Source organism: Lipophrys pholis, assembly GCF_963383615.2.
Source record: "Lipophrys pholis genome assembly, chromosome: 6".
NCBI lineage: Eukaryota > Metazoa > Chordata > Actinopteri > Blenniiformes > Blenniidae > Lipophrys > Lipophrys pholis.
Window position 1 is genome coordinate 773305 of NC_137629.1, and position 16548 is coordinate 789852.

Below are 16548 nucleotides of genomic sequence, written 5' to 3' on the forward strand. Positions count from 1 at the left end.
CACACACACGCGCGTGCGCGCAGCGGAGAACAATGAGCTCTAAACACTGGGAGGACATTCTAGTGGACAGACCACCAAGTTGGATTGTTATTACGGTGACTGTCAAAATAAAAGTACCAAGTTGGATTGTTATTACGGTGACTGTCAAAATAAAAGTACCAAGTTGGATTGTTATTACGGTGACTGTCAAAATAAAAGTACCAAGTTGGATTGTTATTACGGTGACTGTCAAAATAAAAGTACCAAAGTGGATTGTTATTACGGTGACTGTCAAAATAAAAGTACAAAGTCCAGGAGAATCTGGTCTGGGAGTCGTGACACCACGGAGGAAACCCTGTTCTGATTGACTCTACTGAGCATGTGCAGAACTACTAGTTACTACCAACATGGTGACCCGTCTGATGCGGATTAAGATTATCTCCTCTGGTCTTTGACCTCTTGACAGTCCTGGTTCACGTCCAAACTGGTTCCTGGTTCAGGTTTTGGTTCTGCCCGTTCTGGGCTGGGTGTTGGACATTAGCTCTTGGCAGACATGGGGAGGAAGAGGATGGCCTTCTGACCCGGTCCGGTTCTGTTCCCAGCCTTGTACTGGCCGGTCCGCTTCAGGGCCACGTACATGTTGGGGTACTTCCTGGACCGGTATGTGTTGTAGTTGTTGCTCTCCAGACGCTCCAGGAAGTGACACTCGTCCGTCGCTCGTCTCTGCAGGACCACAACAAACATCAGTTCTGATTGGACGACGGAGACGGAACAACGGCAGAACAACGTGACTGAACTCTGGTCACAAGCCAACCTGGACAGAACTTTTATTGTTTCAGATTCATCTGAATGTTTCTTGTTGATGAATGTGTGATTTATTAAGTCAGAAATTAAATCTATTCAAGTTTTATAATAATAAATAACGATGTGGATTCATCTCCTTCCTCCCTTCAACTGACTGGCTGACTGACTGACTGACTGACTGACTGACTGACTGACTGACTGACTGACTGACTGACTGACTGACTGGCTGGCTGGCTGGCTGGCTGGCTGGCTGACTGACTGGTTGTTATGATTTCCAGTTCTTGTAAAACATCCTGGTACATGTGAATAAGAAGCATTAATAAAGATTAAATTGAATCCATGCTCTGATTTCAGATGTAAATCAATGAGTACTCGATTACTTTCTCCTGTTTAAAGTCCACATCAGACCGAAGGATCTGGTTTTACGTCCTTGATAGAAAACGTCCGTCTGACTGGATGTTACCTGAACCTGGAGCTGAACGTCGTTTAATTTAGAGTCCAATGTGTATTTTTTATTCCAGTTACTTTTAGCTGAAAGTATCAGAATGTTTGGGAATGAAAACAAAGAAGAAAAGGTCTGAAGTTGTTGATTGACAGATTCCTCTTTAGTTTTTACTTTATTAAAGTAGAAAATCAGTCTGATGGGTTTTTAATTAGTTGGTTCATGGATTTATTTGATCTTTTCATCACTTTTCAGATCAAGTGAAACCCCAACCCCAACCCCAACCCTAACCCCATCCCCATCCCCATCCCCAACCCTAACCCCATCCCCAACCCCAACCCTAACCCCATCCCCATCCCCAACCCCATCCCCATCCCCAACCCTAACCCCATCCCCAACTCCATCCCCAACCCTAACCCTAACCCCATCCCCAACTCCATCCCCAACCCTAACCCTAACCCCATCCCCAACCCCAACCCCAACCCTAACCCCATCCCCAACTCCAACCCCAACCCTAACCCTAACCCCAACCCTAACCCTAACCCCATCCCCAACCCTAACCCCATCCCCAACTCCAACCCCAACCCTAACCCCAACCCTAACCCTAACCCCATCCCCATCCCCAACCCCAACCCTAACCCTAACCCCAACCCTAACCCTAACCCCATCCCCATCCCCAACCCCATCCCCAACCCTAACCCTAACCCCAACCCTAACCCCATCCCCAACTCTAACCCTAACCCGAACCCTAACCCTAACCCTAACCCCATCCCCAACCCCATCCCTAACCCCAACCCTAACCCCAACCCCATCCCCAACCCCATCCCCAACCCTAACCCTAACCCCAACCCCAACCCCATCCCCATCCCCAACCCTAACCCTAACCCCATCCCCAACCCCATCCCCAACCCTAACCCTAACCCAAACCCCAACCCTAACCTCAACCCTAACCCCAACCCTAATCCTAATCCTAACACCAACCCAAACCCTAACCCTAACCCCAACCCCAACCCTAACCCTAACCCCAACCCTAATCCTAACACCAACCCCAACCCAAACCCTAACCCCAACCCTAACCTCAACCCTAACCCTAACCCCAACCCCAACCCCAACCCTAATCCTAATCCTAATCCTAACCCCAACCCAAACCCTAACCCCAACCCTAACCCTAACCCTAACCCTCTCGACCTCGACCAGAAACTTAACAATCCTTCAGTTCCTTTTTATTAGTTTATGGATTTTTAATACTCTACTGGTTGACTGTATGATTGGACTTCTCGTGTAATCAGATTATCTTTTAAAAACACTACATATCGAACAGAGCTTGATAAAAGGAGCAGAGTGAGAGAACTTGGTTCAGTCATCGTATTGATCCAGTGTTTGTTCATTCAAACCATCAGAACTAAAGGAAAAGCTCGGTGGTCGTAGTTGTAATGTTGGTGCTTGATGCTCACCGCTGCAAACAGCCGTCCCTCTCTGCTCATGGCCAGATACCTGTTGGCTCGGACACCCTTGATGACCACCTCACCTACAGAGGTCGCCTGCAGCTGGAGCTTTACTGGAGCAGAGAGAGGACGGAGAGGAGGGAGAGGAGGGAGAGGAGGGAGGGAGAGGAGGGAGAGGAGGGAGAGGACGGAGAGGAGGAAGAGGAGGGAGTGGAGGGAGAGGACGGAGAGGACCGAGAGGAGGGAGAGGAGGGAGGGAGAGGAGGGAGAGGAGGGAGAGGACGGAGAGGATGGAGAGGAGGGAGGGAGAGGAGGGAGAGGAGGGAGAGGATGGAGAGGAGGGAGGGAGAGGAGGGAGAGGAGGGAGAGGAGGGAGAGGAGGGAGAGGACGGAGAGGACGGAGAGGGGGGAGAGGACGGAGAGGACGGAGAGGAGGAAGAGGAGGGAGTGGAGGGAGAGGACGGAGAGGACCGAGAGGAGGGAGAGGAGGGAGAGGACGGAGAGGACGGAGAGGAGGGAGAGGAGGGAGGGAGAGGTGGGAGAGGACCAAGAGGACCGAGAGGAGGGAGAGGACCAAGAGGACCGAGAGGAGGGAGAGGAGGGAGAGGAGGGGTAGGACGGAGAGGATGGAGAGGAGGGAGGGAGAGGAGGGAGAGGACGGAGAGGACGTAGAGGAGGAAGAGGAGGGAGTGGAGGGAGAGGACGGAGAGGACGGAGAGGACGGAGAGGAGGGAGAGGAGGGAGAGGAGGGAGAGGAGGAAAAGGAGGGAAAGGAGGAAGAGGAGGGAGGGAGAGGACGGAGAGGAGGGAGAGGAGGGAGGGAGAGGAGGGAGAGGAGGAAGAGGAGGGAGAGGAGGAAAAGGAGGGAAAGGAGGAAGAGGAGGGAGGGAGAGGAGGGAGAGGAGGGAGAGGACGGAAATGAGAGAGGACAGAGAGGAGGGAGAGGACACACATGAGGGAGAGGAGTGAGAGGAGGGAGGGAGAGGAGGGAGAGGAGGAAGAGGAGGGAGTGGAGGGAGAGGACAGAGAAGAGGGAGAGGGGGGAGAGGAGGGAGAGGACATAGAAGAGGGAGAGGAGGGAGAGGACAGAGAAGAGGGAGAGGACAGAGAGGAGGGAGAGGAGGGAGAGGAGGGAGAGGACAGAGAGGAGGAAGGGAGAGGAGGGAGAGGACAGAGAAGAGGGAGAGGGGGGGAGAGGAGGGAGAGAACAGAGAAGAGGGAGAGGAGGGAGAGGACAGAGAAGAGGGAGGGGACAGAGAGGAGGGAGAGGAGGGAGAGGACAGAGAGGAGGGAGGGAGAGGAGGGAGAGGAGGGAGAGGACAGAGAAGAGGGAGAGGGGGGAGAGGAGGGAGAGAACAGAGAAGAGGGAGAGGAGGGAGAGGACAGAGAAGAGGGAGAGGACAGAGAGGAGGGAGAGGACAGAGAGGAGGGAGGGAGAGGAGGGAGAGGAGGGAGAGGACAGAGAAGAGGGAGAGGGGGTAGAGGAGGGAGAGGACAGAGAAGAGGGAGAGGACGGAGAGGAGGGAGAGGGGGGGAGAGGAGGGAGAGGAGGGAGAGGAGGGAGAGGAGGGAGAGGACAGAGAAGAGGGAGAGGGGGGAGAGGAGGGAGAGGGGGGAGAGGAGGGAGAGGACATAGAAGAGGGAGAGGAGGGAGAGGACAGAGAAGAGGGAGAGGACAGAGAGGAGGGAGAGGACAGAGAGGAGGGAGGGAGAGGAGGGAGAGGAGGGAGAGAACAGAGAAGAGGGAGATGGGGGAGAGGAGGGAGAGAACAGAGAAGAGGGAGAGGGGGAGAGGAGGGAGAGGACAGAGAAGAGGGAGAGGAGGGAGAGAACAGAGAAGAGGGAGAGGGGGGAGAGGAGGGAGAGGACAGAGAAGAGGGAGAGGGGGGAGAGGAGGGAGAGAACAGAGAAGAGGGAGAGGAGGGAGAGGAGGGAGAGAACAGAGAAGAGGGAGAGGGGGGAGAGGAGGGAGTGGAGGGAGAGAACAGAGAAGAGGGAGAGGGGGGAGAGGAGGGAGAGGACAGAGAAGAGGGAGAGGGGGGAGAGGAGGGAGAGAACAGAGAAGAGGGAGAGGGGGGAGAGGAGGGAGAGAACAGAGAAGAGGGAGAGGGGGGAGAGGAGGGAGTGGAGGGAGAGAACAGAGAAGAGGGAGAGGGGGGAGAGGAGGGAGAGGACAGAGAAGAGGGAGAGGAGGGAGAGAACAGAGAAGAGGGAGAGGGGGGAGAGGAGGGAGAGGACAGAGAAGAGGGAGAGGGGGGAGAGGAGGGAGAGGGGTTGGTGTCTGGAGTGTAAATGTTCAAACAGCTTCAGGCAGAATGACGAGCTTCATCACCGCCGTCAGTCAGAATTTAGTAGAAATGATTTTACATTCATCGTTTCGAGACGTTGCAGAGAAGAGAAGAGTCAACAAATGAAAAGTTCAGGTTCTTCTTGAGGAGCGACGTGGGAAAGGAAACTTCAAGAAGAATTCAGGAGTGATGAATGATATGTCAAGCTGCAGGTACTCCAGACCAGTAGGGGGCAGCATCTCAGAAACAGCACAGTGAAACCTGACATCCAGTTTATTATCAGATACGCCAAAGAGAAGAGAACAAACCTCCTCCGACGCTTCGGACTACAAATACCTTCGCCATTAGCTGTCTGCTAGCACACTGCTAACTCTGCTCCCCGCCCCCCTTGTCCTCTCCCAGCCAATCACAGGCCAGCTCACTCTGACGGTGCGTTCAGGTAACATAAAAGAATAGGAACTGAACATTGCAACGACATGAAGCAAGAGCCTGTTCTAGTTTCTAGAGCCTGATTAAAGGTGTGGAATAAAGAGGGCGGAGCCAAGAGGCCACCGCATGTCAACCATCCAGAACGTCCAGAAGAAGAACTCATCTTCACTCGCTGGGTTCACCTGGACAGGTGAAGAGCCGTAGAGCGAGCGGCGTAGGGTGAGCGGCCGTAGGGCGAGCGGCCGTAGGGCGAGGGGCCGTAGGGCGAGCAGCTACAGGGCGAGCAGCTATAGGGGGGGGGGCCGTAGGGCGAGCGGCTGTAGGGCGAGCAGCCGTAGGGCGAGCAGCCGCAGGGCGAGCAGCTAAAGGACAAGCAGCCGTAGGGCGAGCGGCCGTAGGGCGAGCAGCTACAGGGCGAGCAGCCGTAGGGCGAGTGGCGTAGGGCGAGTGGCGTCGGGCGAGCGGCGTCGGGCGAGCGGCTGTAGGGCGAGCGGCTGTAGGGCGAGCAGCTACAAGGCGAGCGGCCGTAGGGCGAGCAGCCATAGGGCGAGCAGCTACAGGGCGAGCGGCCGTAGGGCGAGCAGCTAAAAGACAAGCAGCCGTAGGGCGAGCGGCTAAAGGACAAGCAGCCGTAGGGCGAGCAGCCATAAGGCGAGTGGCCGTAGGGCGAGCGGCCGTAGGGCGAGCAGCTAAAGGGAATGCAGCCGTAGGGCGAGGGGCCGCAGATCAAAATTAAAGCCTTGCAGCCTGTCGAGCAACATTATTGTATTTTTGACCAAAGAGGTGAAATAAATGAGAAAGAATAACAAGCGACACCATCGAGTCAAACCCACATCCTGACTTTAAATATCATCTGCTTTCCTCCTCAGCGAACACCAACCGACCGACCAACCAACCAACCGACCGACCAACCAACCAACCGACCGACCAACCAACCAACCGACCGACCAACAAACCGACCAACTGACCAACCAACTGACCAACCGACCGACCAACCAACCGACCGACCAACCAACCGACCGACCAACCAACCAACCGACCGACCAACCAACCAACCGACCGACCAACCAACCAACCGACCGACCAACAAACCGACCAACTGACCAACCAACTGACCAACCGACCGACCAACCAACCGACCGACCAACCAACCGACCGACCAACCAACCAACCGACCGACCAACAAACCGACCAACTGACCGACCAACCGACCAACCAACTGACCAACCAACCGACCGACCAACCAACAAACCGACCAACTGACCAACCAACCGACCGACCAAGAAACCGACCGACCGACAAACCGGCCAACTGACCAACCGACAGACCAACCAACCGACCGACCAACAAACCGACCAACTGACCAACCAACCGACCGACCAAGAAACCGACCGACCAACCAACCAACCGACCGACCAACCAACCAACCGACCGACCAACAAACCGACCAACTGACCAACCAACTGACCAACCGACCGACCAACCAACCGACCGACCAACCAACCGACCGACCAACCAACCAACCGACCGACCAACCAACCAACCGACCGACCAACCAACCAACCGACCGACCAACAAACCGACCAACTGACCAACCAACTGACCAACCGACCGACCAACCAACCGACCGACCAACCAACCAACCGACCGACCAACAAACCGACCAACTGACCAACCGACAGACCAACCAACCAACCGACCGACCAACCAACCAACCGACCGACCAACCAACCAACCGACCGACCAACAAACCGACCAACTGACCAACCAACTGACCAACCGACCGACCAACCAACCGACCGACCAACCAACCGACCGACCAACCAACCAACCGACCGACCAACCAACCAACCGACCGACCAACCAACCAACCGACCGACCAACAAACCGACCAACTGACCAACCAACTGACCAACCGACCGACCAACCAACCGACCGACCAACCAACCAACCGACCGACCAACAAACCGACCAACTGACCGACCAACCGACCAACCAACTGACCAACCAACCGACCGACCAACCAACAAACCGACCAACTGACCAACCAACCGACCGACCAAGAAACCGACCGACCGACAAACCGGCCAACTGACCAACCGACAGACCAACCAACCGACCGACCAACAAACCGACCGACCAACAAACCGACCAACTGACCAACCAACCGACCGACCAAGAAACCGACCGACCGACAAACCGGCCAACTGACCAACCGACAGACCAACCAACCGACCGACCAACAAACCGACCGACCAACAAACCGACCAACCAACTGACCAACCAACCGACAGACCAACCAACCGACCAACCAACTGACCAACCAACCGACCGACCAACAAACCGACCGACCAACTGACCAACCAACCGACCGACCGACAAACTGGCCAACTGACCAACCGACAGACCAACCAACTGACCAACCAACCGACAGACCAACCAACCGACCAACCAACTGACCAACCAACCGACCGACCAACAAACCGACCGACCAACTGACCAACCAACCGACCGACCAACAAACCGACCAACTGACCAACCAACTGACCAACCGACCGACCAACCAACCGACCGACCAACCAACCAACCGACCGACCAACAAACCGACCAACTGACCGACCAACCGACCAACCAACTGACCAACCAACCGACCAACCAACCGACCGACCAACCAACAAACCGACCAACTGACCAACCAACCGACCGACCAAGAAACCGACCGACCGACAAACCGGCCAACTGACCAACCGACAGACCAACCAACCGACCGACCAACAAACCGACCGACCAACAAACCGACCAACTGACCAACCAACCGACCGACCAAGAAACCGACCGACCGACAAACCGGCCAACTGACCAACCGACAGACCAACCGACAGACCAACCAACCGACCGACCAACAAACCGACCGACCAACAAACCGACCAACTGACCAACCAACTAACCAACCAACCGACAGACCAACCAACCGACCAACCAACTGACCAACCAACCGACCGACCAACAAACCGACCGACCAACTGACCAACCAACCGACCGACCGACAAACTGGCCAACTGACCAACCGACAGACCAACCAACTGACAGACCAACCAACAAACCAACCAACTGACCAACCAACCGACCGACCAACAAACCGACCGACCAACAAACCGACCAACTGACCAACCAACTGACCAACCAACTGACCAACCAACCAACTGACCAACCAACCGACCGACCGACAAACCGGCCAACTGACCAACCAACTGACCAACCAACCGACAGACCAACCAACCGACCGACCAACCAACAAACCGACCGACCAACAAACCGACCAACCAACTGACCAACCAACTGACCAACCAACCAACTGACCAACCAACCGACCGACCGACAAACCGGCCAACTGACCAACCAACTGACCAACCAACCGACAGACCAACCAACCGACCGACCAACCAACAAACCGACCGACCGACAAACCGGCCAACTGACCAACCGACAGACCAACCAACCGACCGACCAACAAACCGACCGACCAACAAACCAACCAACTGACCAACCAACTGACCAACCAACCGACAGACCAACCAACCGACCAACCAACTGACCAACCAACCGACCGACCAACAAACCGACCGACCAACTGACCAACCAACCGACCGACCGACAAACCGGCCAACTGACCAACCAACCGACCGACCAACAAACCGACCGACCAACAAACCGACCGACCAACAAACCGACCAACTGACCAACCAACTGACCAACCAACTGACCAACCAACCAACTGACCAACCAACCGACCGACCGACAAACCGGCCAACTGACCAACCAACTGACCAACCAACCGACAGACCAACCAACCAACCGACCAACCAACAAACCGACCGACCAACAAACCGACCAACTGACCAACCAACCGACCGACCGACAAACCGGCCAACTGACCAACCGACAGACCAACCAACCGACAGACCAACCAACAAACCAACCAACTGACCAACCAACCGACCGACCAACAAACCGACCGACCAACAAACCGACCAACTGACCAACCAACTGACCAACCAACTGACCAACCAACCAACTGACCAACCAACCGACCGACCGACAAACCGGCCAACTGACCAACCAACTGACCAACCAACCGACAGACCAACCAACCAACCGACCAACCAACAAACCGACCGACCAACAAACCGACCAACTGACCAACCAACCGACCGACCAACCAACCGACCGACCGACCGACAAACCGGCCAACTGACCAACCAAGCATCAACCGACAGCAGCAGAGAGCAGCAGAAGAGTCTTTCTCCAGGTGGAGGCGCTACACCGATTCATTCACTGGAAAACCACCAAAAGGAAGAAGAGGCCCCGGAAGGTAGTGAAGGATCAGTGAGTCTCCATTAGGACATCTGGGTGTAGTTTACATCAGGGTGTAGTTTAGGTCTGGGTGTAGTTTTGATCTGGGTGTAGTTTAGGTCTGAGTGTAGTTTTGATCAGGGTGTAGTTTAGATTAGAGTGTAGACTTGATCTGGGTGTAGTTTACATCAGGGTGTAATTTAGATCTGGGTGTAGTTCAGGTCTGGGTGTAGTTTAGATATGGGTGTAGTTCAGGTCTGGGTGTAGTTTACATCTGGGTTTAGATTAGGTCTGGGTGTAGTTCAGGTCTGGGTGTAATGTAGGTCTGGGTGTAGTTCAGGTCTGGGTGTGGTTCAGGTCTGGGTGTAGTTCAGGTCTGGGTGTAGTGTAGGTCTGGGTGTAGTTTAGGTCTGGGTGTAGTTCAGGTCTGGGTGTAGTGTAGGTCTGGGTGTGATGTAGGCCTGGGTGTAGTGTAGGTCTGGGTGTGGTTCAGGTCTGGGTGTGGTTCAGGTCTGGGTGTAGTTCAGGTCTGGGTGTAGTTCAGGTATGGGTGTAGTGTAGGTCTGGGTGTAGTTCAGGTCTGGGTGTAGTGTAGGTCTGGGTGTAGTTCAGGTCTGGGTGTAGTTCAGGTCTGGGTGTGGTGTAGGTCTGGGTGTAGTGTAGGTCTGGGTGTAGTTCAGGTCCGGGTGTGGTTCAGGCCTGGGTGTAGTTCAGGTCTGGGTGTGGTTCAGGTCTGGGTGTAGTGTAGGTCTGGGTGTAGTTCAGGTCTGGGTGTAGTGTAGGTCTGGGTGTAGTTCAGGTATGGGTGTAGTTCAGGTCTGGGTGTAGTGTAGGTCTGGGTGTAGTTCAGGTATGGGTGTAGTGTAGGTCTGGGTGTAGTTCAGGTCTGGGTGTAGTGTAGGTCTGGGTGTAGTTCAGGTATGGGTGTAGTGTAGGTCTGGGTGTAGTTCAGGTCTGGGTGTAGTGTAGGTCTGGGTGTAGTTCAGGTCTGGGTGTAGTTCAGGTATGGGTGTAGTGTAGGTCTGGGTGTAGTGTAGGTCTGGGTGTAGTTCAGGTCTGGTTGTGGTTCAGGTCTGGGTGTAGTGTAGGTCTGGGTGTAGTGTAGGTCTGGGTGTAGTGTAGGTCTGGGTGTAGTGTAGGTCTGGGTGTAGTTCAGGTATGGGTGTAGTGTAGGTCTGGGTGTAGTGTAGGTCTGGGTGTAGTTCAGGTCTGGGTGTAGTTCAGGTCTGGGTGTAGTGTAGGTCTGGGTGTAGTGTAGGTCTGGGTGTAGTTCAGGTCTGGGTGTAGTTCAGGTCTGGGTGTAGTTCAGGTCTGGGTGTGGTGTAGGTCTGGGTGTAGTGTAGGTCTGGGTGTAGTTCAGGTCTGGGTGTGGTTCAGGCCTGGGTGTAGTTCAGGTCTGGGTGTGGTTCAGGTCTGGGTGTAGTGTAGGTCTGGGTGTAGTTCAGGTCTGGGTGTAGTGTAGGTCTGGGTGTAGTTCAGGTATGGGTGTAGTTCAGGTCTGGGTGTAGTGTAGGTCTGGGTGTAGTTCAGGTATGGGTGTAGTGTAGGTCTGGGTGTAGTTCAGGTCTGGGTGTAGTGTAGGTCTGGGTGTAGTTCAGGTATGGGTGTAGTGTAGGTCTGGGTGTAGTTCAGGTCTGGGTGTAGTGTAGGTCTGGGTGTAGTTCAGGTCTGGGTGTAGTTCAGGTATGGGTGTAGTGTAGGTCTGGGTGTAGTGTAGGTCTGGGTGTAGTTCAGGTCTGGTTGTGGTTCAGGTCTGGGTGTAGTGTAGGTCTGGGTGTAGTGTAGGTCTGGGTGTAGTGTAGGTCTGGGTGTAGTTCAGGTATGGGTGTAGTGTAGGTCTGGGTGTAGTGTAGGTCTGGGTGTAGTTCAGGTCTGGGTGTAGTTCAGGTCTGGGTGTAGTGTAGGTCTGGGTGTAGTGTAGGTCTGGGTGTAGTTCAGGTCTGGGTGTAGTTCAGGTATGGGTGTAGTGTAGGTCTGGGTGTAGTGTAGGTCTGGGTGTAGTTCAGGTCTGGGTGTAGTTCAGGTCTGGTTGTGGTTCAGGTCTGGGTGTAGTGTAGATCTGGGTGTAGTTCAGGTCTGGGTGTGGTTCAGGTCTGTAGGATCCAGGACTCCTCCCTGGCAGGTAGAACCAGCTGAGCTCAGAAGGAACAAACCCTCTATTGATGCAGCACAGTTGCGTTGCTGTTCCTGTTGCTGCTCCGGGGGGGGAAGGGGGAGTGGGGGGGGGGGGGTGGGGGGGGGGGTGGGGGGGCGGGGGGGACTCGCTCACATCGACGACACAAACATCCAAGAAAGGAACCGATTGAATGATTCTAAAAATAGTTAGGAGCTGCTGCTCCTCCAGGTGCTGCTCCTCCTCCAGGAGCTGCTGCTGCTCCAGGAGCTGCTGCTGCTCCAGGAGCTGCTGCTCATCCAGGTGCTGCTGCTGCTCCAGGAGCTGCTGCTCCTCCAGGTGCTGCTCCTCCTCCAGGAGCTGCTGCTGCTCCAGGAGCTGCTGCTGCTCCAGGAGATGCTGCTCCTCCAGGTGCTGCTCCTCCTCCAGGAGCTGCTGCTGCTCCAGGAGCTGCTGCTGCTCCAGGAGATGCTGCTCCTCCAGGTGCTGCTCCTCCTCCAGGAGCTGCTCCTCCTCCAGGAGCTGCTGCTGCTCCAGGAGCTGCTGCTCCTCCAGGTGCTGCTCCTCCTCCAGGAGCTGCTCCTCCTCCAGGAGCTGCTCCTCCTCCAGGAGCTGCTGCTGCTCCAGGAGCTGCTGCTGCTCCAGGAGATGCTCCTCCTCCAGGAGCTGCTGCTGCTCCAGGAGCTGCACTGCAATGGAACTCCACACTGACCCACGGTGCTGAAGACTGGAGAAGGAACTTAAATCCTGACTCCTGATAAATCCTGACTCCTGATAAATCCTGACTCCTGATAAATCCTGATAAATCCTGATAAATCCTGATTCCTGATAAATCCTGACTCCTGATAAATCCTGATAAATCCTGATAAATCCTGATTCCTGATAAATCCTGACTCCTGATAAATCCTGATTCCTGATAAATCCTGATTCCTGATAAATCCTGACTCCTGATAAATCCTGACTCCTGATAAATCCTTATTCCTGATAAATCCTGACTCCTGATAAATCCTGACTGCTGATAAATCCTGATAAATCCTGATAAATCCTGATTCCTGATAAATCCTGACTCCTGATAAATCCTGATTCCTGATAAATCCTGATTCCTGATAAATCCTGACTCCTGATAAATCCTGACTCCTGATAAATCCTTATTCCTGATAAATCCTGACTCCTGATAAATCCTGACTGCTGATAAATCCTGATAAATCCTGATAAATCCTGACTCCTGATAAATCCTGATAAATCCTGACTCCTGATAAATCCTGATAAATCCTGATAAATCCTGATAAATCCTGATAAATCCTAATAAATCCTGACTCCTGATAAATCCTGACTCCTGATAAATCCTGATTCCTGATAAATCCTGACTCCTGATAAATCCTGATTCCTGATAAATCCTGACTGCTGATAAATCCTGACTGCTGATAAATCCTGATAAATCCTGATTCCTGATAAATCATGACTCCTGATAAATCCTGATAAATCCTGATAAATCATGACTCCTGATAAATCCTGATTCCTGATAAATCCTGACTCCTGATAAATCCTGATAAATCCTGATAAATCCTGACTGCTGATAAATCCTGACTCCTGATAAATCCTGATAAATCCTGACTCCTGATAAATCCTGACTCCTGATAAATCCTGATAAATCCTGACTCCTGATAAATCCTGATAAATCCTGACTCCTGATAAATCCTGACTCCTGATAAATCCTGATAAATCCTGATTCCTGATAAATCCTGACTCCTGATAAATTCTGATAAATCCTGACTCCTGATAAATCCTGATAAATCCTGATTCCTGATAAATCCTGATTCCTGATAAATCCTGACTCCTGCTAAATCCTGGCTCATGATAAATCCTGACTCCTGATAAATCCTGATTCCTGATAAATCCTGACTGCTGATAAATCCTGATAAATCCTGGCTCATGATAAATCCTGACTACTGATAAATCCTGACTCCTGATAAATCCTGACTGCTGATAAATCCTGATAAATCCTGATTCCTGATAAATCCTGGCTCATGATAAATCCTGACTCCTGATAAATCCTGATTCCTGATAAATCCTGATAAATCCTGACTCCTGATAAATCCTGATAAATCCTGATTCCTGATAAATCCTGACTACTGATAAGTCCTGATAAATCCTGATAATCCTGACTCCTGATAAATCCTGATTCCTGATAAATCTTGACTACTGATAAATCCTGATAAATCCTGATAAATCCTGACTCCTGATACATCCTGACTCCTGATAAATCCTGATTCCTGATAAATCCTGATAAATCCTGACTCCTGATAAATCCTGATTCTTGATAAATCCTGATAAATCCTGATTCCTGATAAATCCTGATTCCTGATGCACGTTCAGACTCTGTTACGATCCTGAAGTCAAAACGTGATCAAATGTGATGAGAAATGTGTTTCATTTCCACTCGTCTTGACAGATTAAAGAGAAATGGTGTGAGCGTGGCTGATCCTGTTGATGGAAGTGACGGACTGGAGACGACCTCTGCTCAGGAAGTCTGTTCATGTGACTCAGCAGAAGAGAAAACATCCTCCTCTCGGGTTCTTCAGCCGTGAAACTTTCCAGCAGTGAAGCGACACACTGAGGCCTTCATGTTAGTGAGCGCAGGAAAAAACCTGAGCTGGAAAAGTGACATGGTGGTTCCAGGAGCTGCACACTGAGGACTATGGAGGAGTGTTCAGGAAGGGGGTACTCACTGTGGGGGTCGTTCTTCTCCCGGATGCCGTCCACCCCCCCGTCGGCCCTGATCCTCAGGAAGAAGCCCCCGTTCTTACAATACAGCCTCTTGGGGTCCTTGAAGGTCCCGGGGGGGAATCCTCCGCTGGCGCCGTCTTCAGAGGGAAGAGTAGTGATTCCTCCGGTGGCCATTCCTCCGGTGGCCATTCCTCCGGTGGCCATTCCTCTGGTGGCCATTCCTCCGGTGGCCATCTCTCCTCTCCCCCGATTGCTGGCAGCCGCCTGGTGGAGCCCCGCCGAGGCCTCCCGCCCCCACCTCCCCCCCCTCCCCCCCCCTCCCCCCTCCCCCCCCCTCCTCCTCCTCGCCGGCCTGAAGACGGCTTCACCTCAGCGGCTCCCTTCAGGGCAGGAACACCGACCAGCGACCAGCGACGGAGGCCTTAGCCATGGGCGGCGGGCGGCGGCGGTCCGAGGAGCTGGCGGCTGCTCTCTGGGGGGGCGTGCAGGTCTCCTCCACCCACCTCCTTCCTTCAACTGAAGTCTCTCAAGCAGGGCAGCTGGCTTAGATCTGTGAGGAAGGTTTTCCCTTCTGGGCCTCAGCTCGGCTCGCATGCGCCCTGGAAGCACTCATGCTCACGCCCACCAGCCCAGCAGAGGTCTGAACGGTGGGGGGGGGGGGGGGGGGGGGGGGGTACTCTAGAAACTCAGCAGCAGTCTGGACAGGGGGCGGCAGCAGTAGAGCAGTAGCAGTAGAGCTGTAGTAGAGTAGTAGAGCAGCAGCTGTAGTATAGTAGTAGTAGAGCAGCAGCAGCAGTAGAGCAGCAGCAGTAGAGCTGTAGTAGTAGAGCAGTAGAGCAGCAGCAGTAGAGCAGCAGCAGCAGTAGAGCAGCAGCAGTAGAGCTGTAGTAGTAGTAGAGCAGTAGAGCAGCAGCAGTAGAGCAGCAGCAGAGCTGTAGTAGAGTAGTAGAGCAGCAGCAGTAGAGCAGCAGCAGAAGAGCAGCAGCAGTAGAGCTGTAGTAGTAGAGCAGTAGAGCAGCAGCAGTAGAGCAGCAGCAGTAGAGCTGTAGTAGAGTAGTAGTAGAGCAGCAGCAGTAGAGTAGCAGCAGCAGTAGTAGAGTAGTAGTAGAGCAGCAGCAGTAGAGTAGCAGCAGCAGTAGTAGAGTAGTAGTAGAGCAGCAGCAGTAGAGCAGCAGCAGCAGTAGTAGAGTAGTAGTAGTAGAGTAGTAGTAGAGCAGCAGCAGTAGAGTAGCAGCAGCAGTAGTAGAGCAGCAGCAGTAGAGCAGCAGCAGCAGCAGTAGTAGAGTAGTAGTAGTAGAGTAGTAGAGCGGCAGCAGTGGAGCAGCAGCAGCAGCAGTAGAGCAGCAGCAGCAGTAGTAGAGTAGTAGTAGAGCAGCAGCAGTAGAGCAGCAGCAGCAGCAGTAGAGCAGCAGCAGCAGTAGTAGAGTAGTAGTAGTAGAGTAGTAGAGCAGCAGCAGTGGAGCAGCAGGATGAACATTAAAGCACCAGGACACACGCCTCCGTTACCGCAGCTCGTTTTCCTTCCTGGTTTAATGAGCATCCGGCCGTACGCTCGTCAAAATAGACGCTCTGGTCAGCAGGTCGCCACATCAGAGGCCGTGAGACGTCCAACAGGCCACCAGGGACTGAGGCTGGAGCCAAATGACGGTAAAGTGAGTCACAACCAGAGGACGAGTCTGTGGAGACACTTTCACCCTCGATCCATCACATCAGCAGAGGAATAGTGACTATTCACCATTTCATTCTACTTTCACCAGGATATCTGATGAGTTTAGTGAAGACACACACACACACACACACACACACACACACACACACACACACACACACACACACACACACACACACACACACACACACACACACACACACACACACACACACACACACACACACACACACACACACACACACGCGCCACTGATTTCACGTGTTCACCTGACGGCTTCACAGGTCGAAGTTCCATCA

General features: G+C 53.5%; 1 protein-coding gene across 1 annotated transcript; it reads right to left on the reverse strand.

The window, feature by feature from the left end:
- Positions 1-53: 53 nt before the first annotated feature.
- fgf2 (fibroblast growth factor 2) lies at positions 54-14887 on the reverse strand. The gene is made up of 3 exons (XM_080465437.1): positions 14583-14887; positions 2680-2783; positions 54-702 (listed from the first exon to the last, which is right to left on the reverse strand). Exons 1-3 carry the CDS (start codon positions 14812-14814, stop codon positions 517-519), a joined length of 522 nt encoding a protein of 173 aa, XP_080321563.1. The 5' UTR covers positions 14815-14887; the 3' UTR covers positions 54-516.
- Between the last annotated feature and the right edge of the window lie 1661 nt (positions 14888-16548).

Excerpts from the sequence above, each read along its gene's own strand:
- fgf2 (XM_080465437.1), bottom strand. The coding sequence starts at position 14,814 with ATGGCCACCGGAGGAATGGCCACCAGAGGAATGGCCACCGGAGGAATG. Across the intron at positions 2,784-14,582 it reads GGAGAAGAACGACCCCCACA|TAAAGCTCCAGCTGCAGGCG; the intron begins GTGAGTACCCCC and ends TCTCTGCTCCAG. Across the intron at positions 703-2,679 it reads AGGGACGGCTGTTTGCAGCG|AGACGAGCGACGGACGAGTG; the intron begins GTGAGCATCAAG and ends GTGGTCCTGCAG.